This window comes from Monodelphis domestica, chromosome X (assembly GCF_027887165.1).
Source record: "Monodelphis domestica isolate mMonDom1 chromosome X, mMonDom1.pri, whole genome shotgun sequence".
NCBI classification, from domain to species: Eukaryota; Metazoa; Chordata; class Mammalia; order Didelphimorphia; family Didelphidae; genus Monodelphis; species Monodelphis domestica.
In genome coordinates, this window is record NC_077235.1 from 75,845,952 (window position 1) to 75,863,998 (window position 18,047).

General features: G+C 47.2%; 1 protein-coding gene across 1 annotated transcript; it reads right to left on the reverse strand.

Annotated features, from left to right (window-relative positions):
- Positions 1–1,088: 1,088 nt before the first annotated feature.
- On the reverse strand, positions 1,089–17,157 carry ZC4H2 (zinc finger C4H2-type containing). The gene is made up of 5 exons (XM_001378873.4): positions 16,916–17,157; positions 7,196–7,367; positions 5,506–5,678; positions 4,417–4,579; positions 1,089–2,922 (listed from the first exon to the last, which is right to left on the reverse strand). The coding sequence occupies exons 1-5, from the start codon at positions 16,966–16,968 to the stop codon at positions 2,809–2,811; spliced, it is 675 nt and encodes a 224-aa protein (XP_001378910.1). The 5' UTR covers positions 16,969–17,157; the 3' UTR covers positions 1,089–2,808.
- Positions 17,158–18,047: the final 890 nt, after the last annotated feature.

Below are 18,047 nucleotides of genomic sequence, written 5' to 3' on the forward strand. Positions count from 1 at the left end.
GCTTGGGAGTACCGCCCAAGCAGGACAGGAATAAAATCCAGAGGCAATCCCATGAACTTCCTCTTGCCTCTTGGCCTTTCTCCCTTCCATGGAGCTCCACTGGGCTCCTCTATGACTCTGTCTCTCTCTCCTCTTGACCTTCTCCTTCCCGAGGCTGTAACCATCTCGGCCTGCATTTCCTACCTTAATCTCCTCATCCACCTCGTGTTCCTTTGTACTCATACTCTCCTATCAAAGGGAGTATCTTAGGGATTGCCTGCCCTATCCAACCACTGACTTGTCCATGTCTTTCATTTCCACCCTGGTTCTCGGTTCCTATCTCTCCTCCGTCCCATCACAAAGGTGAGCCCCTTCCCTTGTGGGACCCTGCTGGTCAGGGAAGTCCATTAAGGAAAACCCCACACCTCCTTGGCATACAGAGGTTAAGTTTGTGCTCTAACCACTAGGAAACAGCTGCCTCTCCTCTCCTAAGAAAGCCCCTCAAATACTTGAAGACAGATGTCATATCTTTCCTAAAGTCTTACCTTCTGCAAATTAAACATCCCCAGCTCCTTCAGTACATCCTTTTATGGCAGGGCCTCTAGTGTTCTCACCATCCCAGCCCCCCTCGTCTGGATGCCCTTTGCTTTGTCAGTGTCCTCAAAGTGTAGTGCTCAGAACTGAACACGTTTATCCAGACAGCGCCCACCCAGGGCAAGGTACACTGGGAGAATCAGCTCCCTCATTCTGAATGTTATACATCTTCTAACTGTAGCCTGAGATTTTGTCAGCTTTTTTGGTTGTTGATTCAGAATGAACCTCATGGGCCATTAAAATCCCCAGATAGTCTTTGTGGCAACTTGTCTAGCCACACCTCTCATTCTGTACTTGGAAAATGGATTTGGGGGGCCTTACGCACAGAACTTTACATTGATCTCTCTTAAATCCCATCTCATTCAATTGAGTCTCTCTGGGCTGTCAAGATCCAGTTGGATCTTCTGGTTTTCAGTGTGTTAACTCTGCTTCCCAACTTTATGGGGTCTGAGTTCCAGCTAGCCTTCTCCAAACCCAAGCCCAATAGGAAGAAAGAAGGGAAAGAAAAGGAATGGTCACGGGAACCTGGAATGATATTTATTTAATAGGATTTGTATAGACAAGTGGAATAACACACATAAGTCCAAGAAGCAAAGGAGCCTTGGGGTTATTAACATATAGCCCCTGGGGGCAAGTCACTAAAACTACTGTTAAACAAGGGGGAAAATGCCCCCTGCCAGGGACACGGGGTTGAAGCTTTTTCAAACTTGGCCAAAGCCTACTCCCTTAACACCAGGATAGGTCTCCGTAAGAGCAACCTGGGTGGCAGTGAGGAGCCAGGAGCTTTCTCTTCTACTTAAAGGAGGGGATGGCAAGTTAGGGAGAGGTGTGCTCATGGCCCCCAGGGAAGGGGCCCTTGAGGATGGGTAGGCTCCAATGTGGCTAATGGGATGGGATTTCCTTAAAGGAAAAGGGCCATCTCTGAGGGTCCTCCCACTCCCATATTTCCTACTGACCCAAGTGTATGGGGGAAGAGGAGTTGGGGCCTTAAGAGAGGGGTGGCCGGACTCACAGCGATGACAACACATGAAACAGCACGGCTCCGAAATGAAGAGGAGGGCCAGGTCCATGGAAATATGAGATAGGGACTTACCCACCAACTCCCATGCCCTCAAGCCCCATGAAAAGCACCATTGATCAAATGTAAGGGGATTAGTTCTTCAAAGCTAACAGGCTGACAAATGTTAGTGCTCCTTCCCAGGGAGGACAGAGTTGCAAATAGCCACTCAGCCAGGAGAAGCGGGTACCTAGGAAAATGGGTTTTTGCATTAGTTTCTTTAAGAGGGTTTGGGGGCCTGGGTAAGTGGAGAGGACTTAATAGTCCCATTAGAGGGGAAGAGAGGGAAAGGAAGAATGGGCCAGCCACATTCTTCTATGTCAGCATCTAGGCCCCTGGGAAGCAGAGAAATGAGAGGGAAGACCACCCTATTGGCCTGGTTCTGAAAGTAAAATAGGTCAGGTTATCTGAACTGATTCGACAGCCTTCAAGACAGCAGCATCCTTAAGACTGGAAGGTGGAGGGTGGGGGTAGAATTAGAATAATGAAAAGGCAGCCATTCTGAGCGGTTAGGGAACCAAATGGTGGCACATGCCTGGCACCTATATGCCAGAGGTGACCTCTACCAAGCCAGAGAAACAATGCCCTTACTAGAGGGAGGGAGGAAATAGACTTTTCGCTCCCCAAATTCTAAAGGGACAAATGGAAAGAATGACTCAAAGGCCCTTCTGATGCAGCCATCATTGAGAAGTGGCACTCCCCCCCCCCAACCTCAATCTGGAACAATTGGCCTCCTTGATCCCAGAATTCCATGAGCACAAGATCCATTTGGGCCATGTGGCCCCAGTGAGTAACCAGAAACTTACCCCACCATTATCCACCACTGGTAGGGATGTTAGCCCATCAGGCCCCTGGATGCCTTCTGCCACCACCTGATATCCTGAAGTGGGGAGGGGGAAGGGAGGGGCAGCAATCAGGGGTGGAGAAGCTGTCAGACACATGGGCCTTAGTACCTGAAACCTTTGCCTTCCTAACCTCGAATCCCAAGGGCTGGAAGGAATAAGATCATAAGAGAAGAGTTGTGCTTCCGTCCCACTAAATACAAGATGAGAAGGGAAGAGGGTAGAAGGGAGGGATGGAAGGAGAAGGGGAGGAACGCTCACGCCTGGACTTCAATCACTCTGGCCAAGGGGAAGGGGCTCTCTGAGCAGGGGAGCTCCGTGATGCTGATCTTCTTTTCATTCATCCTGTTTCCGCTTTGGCTTCTTGGGGTTCCGGGAACGGCTCTTGGCTTTGCACAGGGGGCAGATGGGGGCATTGCGGTGAATTTGCTGATGACACGACAGGCAGGCCTGGGAGAACACACCCAACAGAGAAAGTGAGAAGGCCTTGCTCCACTTGGTGGGGCAGGGTAAGGGGAGAGGCTCCGAGGCCTTCTGTCTTCCTTCTGGCTGAACAAAGGTCGAGGCAGCCCTAATCTGCTCAGCTAGGCCAGCTTTGGGACCAAAGTTTGAATGGGAAGAGGACAGACCAACTAAACCGCTCTCTGACCACCTAGAAGCAATGGCAGCTCCCTCCAAGGAAGCAATGGAGGACCAGAGAGGATGGCAGCATTGTGGTCTTGCTAAGAATAGGGGGAGAAATTGGAGCATAGCCACAGTCCTTACCATAGGGCCATCGGGGCTAGAGCTTGAGCACCTGCAATTCCTTGTATTTCAGGCTGGGAAGCCCCCTGCATGTACTAGGGGCCAATCAGTGGAGAGCTGAGACCTAAGCAGCATCTCTAATGGAAAATGCCCATTTCTAGAGCAGCCCCAGGCCAGGACCCAATGACTATAAGGTCCTTAACAGACACCTGGGCCGGCTGCAATTTTCTTTATGACCTCAAAGCCTAACATAGTGCCTGGCACACAGCAGGTGTTTAATAGATGTTAGCCAAATTGAACTGAGTTGGAGGAGCCCTAATAGACTGGCCCTGCTGTAACCTCCAAGTATGACCTTGGACAGATCACTTCATCCCAGAAACCTGCCCTGCAAAGCTACAGCTCAAACTTCCCGGGGAAGCACAATGAAGGGCCCAGAGACAGGGCCAAGGGCTTGGGCAGGCCCAGGACTGTGTGGAAGGAAGGCGGCTGGGCTGCCGAGCTGTCACAGGGCCCCTCCAGCTGGGACCATCTACATGTCTGTAAATCTAAGAGTTTCCTGACTGTCTTAGTGTCCTCATCTAGAAAATCGGGGACAAGGGACCAAAGAGAGGTTTTAAACCTTAATGTCACTCCCAGCTCTGACACTCCCTGTCCTGAGGCCCCGCCCAGCCCTGACACACCCTATTGAGGCCCCTCCCAGCATTGACACTCCCTGTTATGAAGCCCCTCCCAGCTCTGACACTCCCTGTTTAAGGACCCTCCCAGCACTGACACACCCTATTGAGGCCCCTCCTAGCATTGACACTCCCCGTTCTGAGGCCCCTCCCAGCCCTGACACTCCCTGAAGCCCCTCCCAGCTCTGACACTCCCTGTTTATGGCCCCTCCCAGCCCTGACACACCCTATTGAGGCCCCTCCCAGCATTGACACTCCCCGTTCTGAGGCCCCTCCCAGCCCTGACACTCCCTGAAGCCCCTCCCAGCTCTGACACTCCCTGTTTATGGCCCCTCCCAGCCCTGACACACCCTATTGAGGCCCCTCCCAGCATTGACACTCCCTGTTCTAAGACCCCTTTCAGCTCTGACATTCTGTTTCTAATGGGCCACCCACTTTTATATGCCATTTTCCTTTGAAGTTCATACCTGAATCCATGCCATGAGGCCATCTGGACTTCCCCCAGCCCACTTCCCACTGATCTCACCTTCATGGGTGGGGGTTGTTGTCTGAATGTGGCCGTCTGCCGGGTGTCTTGTTTCCTAGCCACTTGTAGCTGTTGGGCTGCGGCAGCAGCAGCAGCAAGGGACTCAGGGATGGGTGGCTCCTGAGGCTCCGTCTGCCACTCCGCCTTCTGCTTCTCGAAGTAACTTGGAGGGGTGGGATGGGGGAGGGGAGAAGTTGGCTGGTCTGTTCCATGGTCAGGAAGGACCATCTTGACTTTTATCTTTTGTACAACCTTCTTGAAACTCAGAAGCTAGGGCTAGACTGAACCAGTTCTCCAGAGTCAAGAGCAACAATCTTAACCTTTAACCTAACCACTAGGCTATTGGGCAGCAACTAAACCTTAGGCCATTGATGGCAAACCTATGGTATGGGTGCCAAAGATGGCATGCAGAGCACTCTCTGTGGGCATGCAGCCCCCGCCCCAGTTCATTACTAGAATAGCAGAGGGACTTGGGTAGAGCTGCTCCCCTCCCCCTCTCCACTGTGCCTGAGGACATTTTTCCCATTCCCCACCCCTCCACCCAGCAGCCCAATGGGAACACACAACAGGTAAAGGGAGTGGCTCACAGGTGGCAGAGCTGGAGGGGAGCAGAGTACTCAGGCCACTGCCCTCCCCCTTTCTACACTCGCTGAGGACATTCCTCACTTCACCTGCCCCTCCATCCAGTAGCCAAATTGGGATGCTTCCTCCCTCCCCTGTGTGAGGTAAGGGAAGGGGCATGGCATAGCATTTGGTCTCTTGGGAGGGCCAGCATGGCACCCAGTCTGGGGAGTGGGGCCCTGTACTCCATCTCTAGAAAGTTTGCCATAACTGCCTTTATTATTGCTTTAGAGGTTATTGCTACTCCTCCCAAAGGGTCAGCATAGTGGCAGGCCCCCCACCCACCAATGCCTCAGGAACACAGCCTCTGAAAGAGTCCTAGTTATGACTAGCCTTCCTGACAGTGAGACCTCAGAAAGGTGAGGCGCTCATCCCCCAGGAAGCTTGGCCTTCTGTACCCCAACCCCCAAGTTCTTTATTAAAGGGCTCGGCCATGGAGCAGGAAGGACCTAGGCTAGGGGGACTTACTCCAGGGATAGTTTCTCCTCTTCTTCACACAGGTCTGGAAGCCTCTGCAGGCCCAGGGTCATGCGGAGAGCATCTACATGTTCCTTTAAGGGCTTATATTCATCATGTAGCCGCCGTGTAGACTCCAGCAACTTGTTGAGGTCATTCTCTGACTGTTTGATGGTGTTCTCCATCTGGCCCAGGGGGACAGGGACAGGGAAAGGAGAGCAGCTGACCAGCAAGACCCTGAGCTTCCACTCTCAGCATCCCTCCCTCTAAGTGCTGCTAGCCCTCCCCAGTGCTGTCAGCTTTCCTACCTGTCAAACTAAACACTGAGACAATCCCGAGGTCCACAGCTCAAAAAGAGACGTGACCATGAAACAGAGAAGGTTCATTGGCCAATTCAAGCTAGGCCATGAAGGAAAGATGGATTTCATAAGGGGGGATGAACAGGGGGAAGGAAAGGCAGGATCTGACTGTATGAGCAACATGAAGATACAAGGGGGAGAATATGAATAGAGTCACTTCTGGACCATGAGTAATTCGTAGAGCTAGGAGGGACCTTCGAGGTTTCCCAGACCAATGCTCCTCATTTTTCAATGAGGATCCCAGGACCCAGACTGGATGGAAAGTGATGTGTTCAAGGTCACCTTGATAATAAGTAGCAAAATTGGAATTTGAACCCAAGTCCTCTGACTCCAATTCCATCTTAAGCTTGAGTTAGCTGGTGACTCATATTGACCTTGTGGGATAAAGACCCTCAGGAATCCTTCGGAGTAAGAGAAATGGAAATTAAAACAACTCTGAGGTTTCATCCCACAACTAGTCAATTGCCCAAAATGACAAAAGATAGGGACAGTCAATGTTGGAGGGGTTATGGAAAGCTGGGCATATTAATGCCTTGTAAATTGTAAGCTTATCCAAATATTCTGGAAAGGGATTTAGACCTAGGCAAATAAAGTAGTTTAAATGTCTATACCCTTTGACCCAGGGAGTCTACAGGAGAACAATGACAAAACGAAAGGGCTTATATAGACTTAAAACAGTCCTCTGTAGTGGCAAAGAACTGAAAACAACTGGAGAATGTCTAAAGGAATTGTGGGAAAGGAATCCCATGGGCTCTTACTGTGCTATAAGAAACGATGGATATGAAGACTGCAGAGAAGCATTAGATTTATATGAACTGATGCAGAGAAAACTTAGTAAAATCACAAAACCAACATATGGGGCTGCAACAATGTAAGATGGAAAGAATGAAAAAAAGAACAAACTGAGCACTGCTCTAGAGTTCTAATAGCCAAGGAGCTGGGCTCTGGAGAGGAGCTAAGAGGGCTATGGGTAAAATACTGCATAGAACATCAGGCCCAACTGATGTGCTAGTTGTTTGGGGCAAACTGCTTCCCCCCCTCTTTTTTATTCTTCGTAACAAGGGATGGATCTCCATGGAGGGGAAGGATATATTCCAAAATGACGGTGATGTAAAAATGAAGGGAAGCGATAAAAACGTTTTCAAAGGTGCCCAGTAGTTCACGTGAACTCATCTCTGGCTAGGTCATTCCCATTCTTACAGTCCCTGAAGCACTTTCTGGTCAAGTCATTGTGGCCAAGCAAAACCCCTCTGGCTGACAAGCAAGGGAACCAAATGCTGAGGTCCAGTGACCCTAAGGAGAGCCCCTGCTAGTCTGCCCTACGCTATCTGCCCACCACACACCACGTTAATGTCGGCGTGGATCAGGCGAAGCTCCTCCACGTGGGCCATCTTTTCCTGTAGCAAGAGATCCATCTCTTGCTTATACTCCTTCAGATGCCGTTCCTCCGACTCTAGGGCTTCGAACTCTGCCTTCAGCCGGGCCTTGATCTTCTCCATCTGCATGGTCTTGTTCCTGCAGTAGCAGAACATGGGAACAGGCCGAAAGCCCAGTGTTGGGTCAAGAATCAGCGACTTAGAAAGGTCCTCCAGGGCTAATCATGGGCAGAAGGTAGAGTGGAGATAAAGGGAGCTAGACTTGAAGCCAGCACAATGCCTGAAACACAGTCGGTGCTTCATAAATGCTGGCTCCCTTCCCCTTCCCTCAATGTTTCCATAACTTAGTAGCTTTATGACCTCAGGGAAGTCATTCCTCTGTGCATAAAAACTCATGTTGTGATGGTACTTGAAGATGACAAAGAATTGTCTTATAGAAAATATAATTTCTAGAGAAGGAAACTGAGGCACATTATCTTAGTTCCATCCTGTGTACAAAGATAGGATTACATGATTACAGAAACTCAGACTTGGAATATCTAGTCCAACCAAAACCGGAGCCAGAGTATCCTGTTCAACATCCTATCCAGCCTCCACTTGACTGACCCCAGTGACAGGGAGCTCCCTTCCTAGTAAGGCAGCCCACTGCCCTCCTGTATGGCTGGGACCCTTAGGAACTAGTTTTCCTTACAGAACGCTGAACTAAGCACCTCTGGGAATTCTCCCCAGCCATGGCTCCTAGTTCTTTCTGGGGTTCTGGGACCTCATCTAGCTCTTTCCTGTGGGCAGAAGTAGACAAAAGATGTATCTGTCCTGCAGAGGGGCGTCATTTTTGTCTTTGTATCCTAGCACTAAGCCAAATGCCCAGCATATTCTAGGACCCTCCTATCTGCTTGTGGCCTGGTCTGCTTATTTCCTCTAGTTGTTCCTTAACGTTCCTCCCCATATCACCGTGTGTGCGTGTGCGCGTGCGTGTACATCGATATTTATAGATACGGTGTAGACTTCATGTTCTGTGTATAGGGAGGTGAGAGAATTAGAATTGGGACATGTCGGTATACTTAGTTGTGTGTGTAGAGATTATAAGAGAAAATGGAGAGAGAGAGAGAGAGAGAGAGAGAGAGAGAGAGAGAGAGATGTATATGATGGTTCTACTTAGACGTGTATGTACTATGTTATATATACTAGTAGTAGTAGTAGTAGTAGTAGTAGTAGTCGTAGTAGTCGTCGTCGTCGTCTCTCGGTGATCGAGAATGATACTATTAACATTCTCTAAATAGGTATGTCTACGGAGGAATGCACCTAATTAATATTTTATAGCTAGGCATATATACATAGAGTGGATGTAATATTTTGTATATTGGATGAGTGTATATTATAAAATTAATATTCTAGAGAGAGGCATATCTACAGAAATATACAATTAATATTTTATTGCCTATATATTTAGATTGTCTATCTTATGCAATTAATATTTTATAAATAGATAGAGAGAGAGATATATGGGTTTATATATACTTAGATGTGTATATATTATGTCGTAATATTAATATTCCATAGAGATGTAGATATAGATATATAATTAATATTTTATGTGTCTATATACTCAGATTGTCTCTATATTGCATAATTAATATTTTCTAGCTTTTTATATATACATAGAGATGGATAGGATTAATATTTATATGTATATATACTTAGATGCATATGTTATATTGTAAAATTAATATATTATATATTATATAATTAATATTGAAACTATGTAGATATACACAAAATGTTATCTTACAGAACTGCTATTTCTATGCATGTATATATTATCAAATTAATATTCTATAAGTCTACATTATAGAATTCAAATTTCTATGTGCACACATAAATAATTTCCTCCTTCCTGCACCCCAAACAGAATGTAAGCTCCTTGAGGGCAGGGACTTTCATTTGGGGTTTCTTAATTCTTGGTGTGTCTCTACCACAAGCCCAATAAGTATTGCTCAAAGTCTGTGGGTTCAAGAACTGAGATGCTGTGGGTGCTACCGAAACTGGCCCTAGTGTTGCTGGGTGGCCTTTTGCTTTTTCTGTTTTCTCATCTTCTCTCCTCGGCCCTTTAAAAAACATTTCACACCTGTGGTTTCATTGCAGGCCTGGGTGAGAGACTCCCCAGCACAGATAGGGAATAGCTCTGCAGCTTGGAACACAGGTAGGCCAAGTGAGTTTCCCAGAGTCCCAAAGTCAAGTACTTCTCAGAGGTGGAGCTTGAACATTCTTCCTGACTCAGACCTCTGCTTGCTTGCTTTCTTTTTAAAAAATCTTTACCTTCCATCTTAGACTTGGTATGACGTATTGGCCCCAAGGTAGAAGAGTGGTAAGGATTAGGCAATGGAGGTGAAGTGACTTGCCCAGGGTCACACAGCTAAGAAGTGTCTGAGGCCAGATCAGAACCCAGAAACTCCCATCTCTACACCTGGCTCTATAGCCACTGGGTCAACTAACTGCCCCCAACTGATTCTTCTTTCGATTTTCAAACTGATCTCCCTTGGCCCTGCACAGATGCTCACCTTGTCCAACTCCTACCTGAACAAGAAGGTCCCCTGCAATAAATCCCCAGAGTAGCTGTTCAGTCTCTACAATGGGACGTCCATTCCCACTCACTCCCCTCGGTTCCTCCTGCTCTTGGAGACAGCTGTCATTGCTAAGAGCTTTTCCCTGCTACATCAGATCTCAATTGGCTTCCACCCATTGTGTCTGGTTCTGCCTTCTGAGGTCAAGCAGGGCAAGGCTGACTCCTGTACCCTATGACATCCCTTCCATCAATGGGTGTTTATATACTCGTGCACAGAGTCGTGTCTATTTGCCTTTTCTCTCCTCAGCTGAGAGGGAACAGCTGTCCATCTTTTACACTCTTCATTAAGGTGCTAGATCCCAAGCTTGAAGACACATTAGATGGCAAGACCAACCCCCCCCCCATCTTCCAGATGAGGAAACTGACGGGCCACTAGAGGAACTGACTTGCCCAAGGTAATACAAACTTAGGATCAGAAAATATAAGAGGCATGATGGCACAGTAGAACTAGGGCCTGGACTAGGCATCAGGAGATCTGGGTTCTAGTCCCAGCTCAATCCACTTCAATAGGTATTTATTGAGCTATGTGCCAGGCATAAAGACATGGAGAAAAAAGGAACAGTTCCTGCCCCTGAGGAGCTTATATTATGCTGAGGCAGTAGGGGGAAGCTGGGGGTGGGGTATGTGAAACGGGGGAGAGAACAGTCATTCAATCATTGGGTGACCTTGAGTGAATCACTTTTCTCTTGGTTTCTCATTTGTAAAATGAACAGACTATTCCTGGCATTTCTCAAGCTCCCTTCCAAGATACCTCACAATGGAGTAGAGAGAGAGCTAGACTGGAAGCTTTGAAGACCTACATCTGAATCCCAACTCTGACACACATACTAACTCTGTGATCATGGACAAGTCACTTCCCTGGGCCTCAGTTTCCCTTTCAGTAGAATGAAGGGTTTGGATTAGCTAGGCTAGAGGTCCAGGACTTCTGGGTAAACATGGTGGCAGTCTAGACGCAGGACTCTTCCACTCCTCACAACCTACGAATACAGACTACCTCAAAAAGCCAAAAAAACCCAAACTCATATGAACGAAGGGACTCTACAGTAGGGCACAGCACTGAACGTACATGGGATTTGGGCATTTCCACACCATAAGTGGTGAAAAAGCTTCCACCAAAATGTGAGCTAATCCACCCTCCCCCACTCCACCTACAGAGCCAGAGACAGAGCCAGCACACACTAGAATCAGTGAGTGACTGAGTGAGGGGCACCTCTGGAGTGAGTGAGGGGGCACTAGGTCCTTGGCAGCTGACTGAGACCACCGAGGACCTAACCCTGAGAGCAGCTAGACCTGAGGCCCCAGCAGGCTGAGGAGCGCAGACCGTGTGTGCCGGCAGGGAGATAGCACAGAGAGGGGCAGCAAACAGCAGAAGCTACAGAGACTTGAGAGCTGGCATCAGCCAAAATCCTTGCTCCTTAGCTCCATACACAGAGAGCCTGCCTATCTCACTCAGATTTCTAACTGGAAAAGGAAGGAAAAACCACCACAGTAATGGTAAACAGTACCCAGGAACAACAACTTCCCAACACCAAGAAAACCAAGAAGAAGAGGTTGACCCTGGATAATATTTTATGGAGGAAAAACCCAGGCTACAGAGGAAATACAAATAAATGCACCAAAACCTTCCAAAAAATAGAAATTGTCCACAAGCTCTTGAAGCTCTTGAAGAATTTAAATTGGAGCTTATAAAAAAGATGGAAGCCTTCTGGCAAGAAAAGTGAGAAATAGATCAAAAAGAAAATAACAGTTTAAAGGACAAGAACTCCCAATTGAAGAAACAGCTGGAAGCTACGAAAAGCAGGATAGACCAAACTGAAAAGGAAAACCAGTACTTAAAGACCACAATTGGGCAATTGGAAGCCAATGATCTTACAAAACAGCAAGAATTAATAAAGCAAAGTCAAAAGACTGACAAAATAGAAGAAAACATTAATTATATCACTGAAAAGATGATGGATCAGGAAAACAGAGCATGAAGAGACAATCTGAGAATCATTGGTCTACCTGAAAACCCAAAAATAAACAGAAATGTTGACATCATACTACAAGAAATCATCCAAGAAAACTGCCCTGATGTTTTTGAACAAGGGGGCAAAATAGCCATTGAAAGAGTTCATAGAACACCCTCTACACTAAATTCTCAAAAAACAACTCCCAGGAACATAATTTACAAATTCAAGAGCTTTCAAGCTAAGGAGAAAATTTTACAAGAAGCCAAAAAATGACAATTCAGATATCAAGGAGCACCAGTCAGGATAACACAAGATCTGGCAGCTTCTACACTAAAGGACAGCAAGGCTTGGAATATGATATTCAGAAAGGCAAGAGAATTGAGTCTTCAACCAAGGATCACCTACCTATCAAAACTGACTATATACTTCCAGGGGAAAGTATGGGCATTCAACAAAATAGAAGATTTCCAAGTATTTGTAAAGAAAAATCAGAACTAAGTGGAAAGTTTGAGATCCAAACACAAAGATCAAGAGAAACATGAAAAGGTAAATAAGAAAGAGAGGGAAAAGAGGAAAATGTTTTTTATTCAAATTTTCTTCTTTAAGTGCTTCAATAAGATCAAATTATTTATATTAGTATATGGGGAAATGTTATTTGTAACTCTCAAAAATTATATTCATTATTATAGTAATTAGAGGAATCATTCACAGGAAGAGATTGGGGTAATAAGTGGTCTAAGATGATATGCAAAAAAAAAAGAAAAAGGGAGGGGGGATTGAAGATGGCACCAAGAAATACTTAAAGAAATAAAATAAATAGGATAATCTTTATCACACAAAGATACACATGGGAAGGGGAGGGGAAGAATACTCCTATAAGAAGGAGAGGAAGAGAGTGCTAATAGGTAATACTTAAAGCTTACTCTCAGTGAAATCAATTCTGAGAGGGAAGAGCATCTAGATCCATTGGGGTACTGAATTATAACTTACCCTATAGGGAAAGTAAGAAGGGAAAACTAAGGGGGGTAGGGGGCAGGGAGTAGAAAAAGGGAAGGAAAGAGAGGGGAGAGGGAACTTAACAGACCCTAAAAAAATAAGAAAGGATCAAAAAGGAAGGGGGTAGAAAGGGAAGCTTATTAAGGGCGGGGATTAGGGGGGACTGATTAAAAGCAAGCCATTGGTTTAAAAGGATATAACAAAAGAAGAAAGGACAGAACTAGGAGAGGATATCAAAATGCTGGGGAATACACAAGTGGCAATCATAACTTCAAACGTGAATGGAATGAACTCACCCATAAAATGAAAACAAATAGGAGAGTAGACTAGAGGTCCATCCCTTCCAGGTCTAGATCTAGACTGTTATGTGTCGCTCTGAGCCCTTCCCCTTCCCTTGGCCTCAGTTTCCCCCTCTGTAAAATATGCTGAGAGGAGAGAGAAAGAGATAAGCATGTCAGGATCCTGGAGAAGAGACTCCCCAGAGCTGATAGAGGGCATATGAGAGCAGAGCTGAAACTTTGTGACTTAGAAACACCATAAAATGTCAGATGTTCAAAGAATCCTAAATGTAAAGCTAAAAGGGAAGTTAGAGGGCCATTGAGCCCAAGCTGCTTATCTTCTAGAGATAAGGGGAAATGACTTAGGAAGGGTCACATAGCTTTTAAGTTCTGAAGAGAGATATGAACCCTGCACTTGCCCCAATACACAGACTCGGGCCCTAGCCACTACTGATGGCTTCAAACTCAGACAGAAAGAAAGGCTATTAACCATACATAAGGATTCTGAGGGTAGCATATTGAATTAGAAAACTACAAATCGACATTATCTATATTGCATTGTATTTTTATTTCTTTTGTTCAACATTTCCCAATCTAAATGAGATTGGACTGCACTTGGGAATGTATTGTGCCATGTGTTTCACATCTCTGTCCTCCTCATGCTGTCTAGCATGTGTTTTTAAGAGCTTCTGGGAGAGAGAACCCACTTCTCAAAGCGAACTATCCATTTCCAAATAGCTTGAATTGCTAGGCAATTTAGCCGACTGTCATCCAGTCTACACTAACTTCTACACCTGCACTTTTTCCGCAAATGCTCTTGGTTCTGGGTTCCCAAATGCCTCCTCTGTGTGACCCTATAACTTCCAAAGACAGCTCTCATGTCTATTCCCTTCCCTATCAGGTGTTCCTTTCACCAGGCTAAACTTACCCTCCATTCCTTTCAGCCAATTCACAAATGTCATGAGCTCAGAGCCCTTCCCCATCTTGGCTACCCTCCTCTGGACACTCTCCAGCCAGTCAATGTCTTTCTTTCTTTTAAACCCTTACATTCTGTCTTAGGATCAAAACTGTGTATTGGTTGCAAAGCAGAAGAGTGCTAAGGGCTAGGCAATGGGTCACCCAGATGGGAAGGATCTGAGGCCAGATTTGAACCCAGGACCTCCCTCTCTAGGCCTGGTGCTCTATCCACTGAGCCACCCAGCTGCCCCATCAATGACTTTCTTCACCACTGGTGCCCAGAAGTGAACATTCCTATAATCCTTTTGAGGTTTGAGAAGCACAGAGGCCAGTAATTGTCTTCCTACCCCTCTTCATGCAGCCCAAGACTGAATTCCCTTCTTTGGAATCCCCATCACATTGGCCTTGGAGGTCATTAAAACCTGCAGAACAACTCAACTGCCTTATGTAGCTTATATTTGGGGAGTCGAATGTTTGGTACCCAAAGTGCAAAACTTTAGATTGATCCCTAAGAGGCAACTAGGTGGCACTGGGGTGATTAGAGTGCTGGGCCTGGAGTCCGAAAGACCTGAGTTGAAACCTGGCCTTAGATACTTCCTAGTTATGTGACCTTAGGTAAGTCACTTAACCTTTGTATGCTGAGGACACAGTGAGGTGGACTTGACTTTGAATCTGGCCTCCAACACTTCCTAGCTGTGTGACCCTGGGCAAGCCACTTCACCTCTGATTACCTGATGAAAGGATCCACTGGAAAAGGAAATGGCAAACCTGTCCAGTATCCTGGCCAAGAAAGCCCTATGTATAGCTATGGTCCAGGGGGTCACAAAGAGTCAGACACGACCAAGCAATTGAACAACAAGATTGATGATTCCTACTAAATTTCATCTTATTAGATTCAGGCCCAAATTCCAGTCTGTGAAGATCCTTTTGGATCCTAACTCTGTGGAACAATCACTGAGCAAGCCAACCTTTCTAAGCCTCAGTTTTCCTATCTGTAAAATAGAGAGAATAGCACCTGCCTCACTGGGTTGTTATAAGAATCAAATGATACATTTGAAAAACCCTAAAAGCACTATACAACTGCTAACTCTTCCTCTCATCATCATTATTATTACTAGCTAAGTGACCCTGGGCAAGTCACTTGACCTCTAAGGGCCTCAGGAAACTCCTAAGTACTTCCTGACTAAGTCTTGGCCAGGGTTTTATCTTCAGTAGGTGAGAAGTTTCCCACAGAGAGGAAATCGCTGATATGTGGGTTTACACATGATGAAACTGAGGCTGAGCAAGGTTGTTTCCTATGATTTTAGGGGAAATCCATTACAGGTGGGATCCATTAGCCACTCCAACAACTATCAAAAAGATGCTTTTCACTTTTCTGGGTTTTGTTTCCATTTCAAAAGCAAAGTAATTAGCCAGGTTGGTGAGAAAAGTCATCTAACCTAGTTGGTTAGCAATAGAAAGAATCACTGCAGGGCAGCTGGGTAGCTCAGTGGATGGAGAGGCAGGCCCAGAGACAGGAGGTCCTGGGTTCCAGTCTGCTCTCAGACATTTCCTAGCTGGATGACCCTGGGCAAGTCACTTGACCCCCATTGCCCAGCCCTGACCACTCTTCTGCCTTGGAATCAATACACAGTATTGATGCTAAGATGGAAGAGAAGGAAAAGAAGAGAAAAGCAAAGCAAAGAAAAAAAGAAAAGAAGGCCCAGAAAGGCAGGTCATCTTGTCCAGCCATATCATCCATCCATGACTCTCTTTCATGTATTCTGTGCTTCATCCATACTGAACTTCTTGCCATTTCTCATGCAAGATCCTCCATCTCCAATCTCCATGTCTTTGCCCAGGCAGATATCCCTCCCCCCCACCCAATGCCTGGAATGCCTTCTCTCACTTCAGTCTCTTTAGAGCTCTGGTTTCCTTCAGAGCTCAGCTCCACAGTCACCTTGTAGATGAGAGTTATAGTGCTCATACCCCCTGTGCTGGGACCTTCCTTTCTGCCACCCCAGCAGAATTTGAATTCTCATCCTTCTATTTCAAAGTTGGGGCTCCTGCTGCTGTGCTATCTGACCTTCCCAGATAGTCTATAAACGCTCAGAAGGCAGGAAGTGCATGGGTTCATTTGAAGGGATTTGGGGTCTTTGTACCCACATCCCTGGTGCCTAGCACAGTGTGGGAGCTAGGTCCCCTGGCTCCAAGTTAAGAACTCCCCTTCCCTTCCACAGCCCCGCTTTCAGAATATGAAGTTTAGGGGAGGGACCCGCTGCTATGCTGGGCTATGTCCAAACAGGTGGAGGCGATCGAGGGAGGGGAGGTACTAGCATTAATCTCCATCCACATTATCGCCTCCAGAAGTGCAGGTTGTGAGAGTTGAAAGGTAGTGGGGGCCTTTGAAATCGTCTTGTTCACTCCAAGCATCTTAGAGACGAAGGAACGGCTGCTCAGAGGAGGGAAATGACTTGGTCAAGATCACTTGGGGCGGGGGAGTTAATGGCACCGGCAAGATTTGAACTTGGGGCTCTTGATTCTATCCACTACTCCCGCTCGGTGTGGAGAGCAATCTACTGGCCTTCCGGGGATTTCCATGCTTTCCTAGGGACGGCAGGGCAGGGTTCTGTGGGGTAGGTTTCCTCTCTCCTGGGACCAGAGGGGCGGGAAGAGGTTCGAGTGGCCCAGAGCATCTTCAAGGGACCAGCCCTGCCCTGCCAGATGCTCCAGAGGACCACAGCTGGCCAGATGTGTGCAAGCCCAGCCATCACTGGGCATCCTCCCCTCCCACCCCTCAATCTCCCACCTCCTTTCTCTTGGGGGCAGGGGCGGGGGCGGGAGGGGGCACTTGCAGCCAGAGGTGCTGGGGCGGGGGTCCCCCGATGCCCCTGCTGCTCACCTGATCTCTTTGATGCTCTCCAGCTTGCACATGATTTCCTGCTCATCAGCCATGCTTTTCAGGCCCGATTTCACCGTCCCGAGAAGGTCCCCCGAAGAGGCGGCCAAAAGCTACAATAGACACAATGTAGCCCCCTCCTCCGGGCAGGGGGCTCGGAGACTGTGCGAAGGCGGCCGCGGGGGCGCCTGGAACTTGTAGTCTCTTGCCTGCAGCCGGCCATGCCACTCACTCGCGCGCGGACTACAACTCCCAGAGGACAGCGCGCGGCCTTCCCGTTCCTCTTCCTGCCACCGCACTTGAAATCAATTTGTCACAGTTAATTATGTCAAAGGTTGTGAGGAGTCCAAGGGAATGGGGATTTTCTTTTCTCGCTCGTGCGGAAAAAGGAAAGCGCCCCCCACCCCGCTGCCACCCTCACCCCCTGCCCATCTAGACGGGGGGAGGGGAGATGGAGGGACTAAGTCACCAGCTCCCAACCCTGCCACCCGGCAACTGGGTGGTAGGGGTGAGTGAGATGTAGTGTTTCTGAACGGATGCACCGTGCCTGTCCCTGAGGGAGGCTAGAGGCCAACTAGGAGCTGCCCGACTAACTGGGCAGCCAAAGGGGCCCACAGATAGGCTACCCAACAGCCCGGCTGGGAGGCCTTGCACTCAAGAAAGGAGGGCATCTTTTTTCTGACTTTCAGGACCATATCCAACTTTGATCCCCAAGGCAACAGGTGCATTGACCTTCAAAAAGAATCCCTGGAATGGGGCAGCTAGGTGGCTCAGTGGATAGAGGGCCAGGCCTGGAGATGGGCAGTCCTGGGTTTGAATGTGGCCTTCTACACTTTTGAGCTGTCTGACCCTGTCATTTAATCTTAGTTGCCTAATCCTTACCACTCTTCTACTTTGGAATTCACACTTAGAATCGATTCTAAGACAAAATATGGGTTAAAAAAAATCACTAGAAATCACAGAGGGGAAGATCCTTGGAACCTAGAATGTCAGAGCTGGGAGGGCCCTTGGAACATGGAAGGAGAATGTCTGTAAGGATCTTAGAACATAAAACGTCAGAACTGAAGGAGTCTTTGTGTTTTTAAAATTCTCTTTTTTTTTTCAATTAAGAAGCATTTATTTTCTCCTTTCCTCT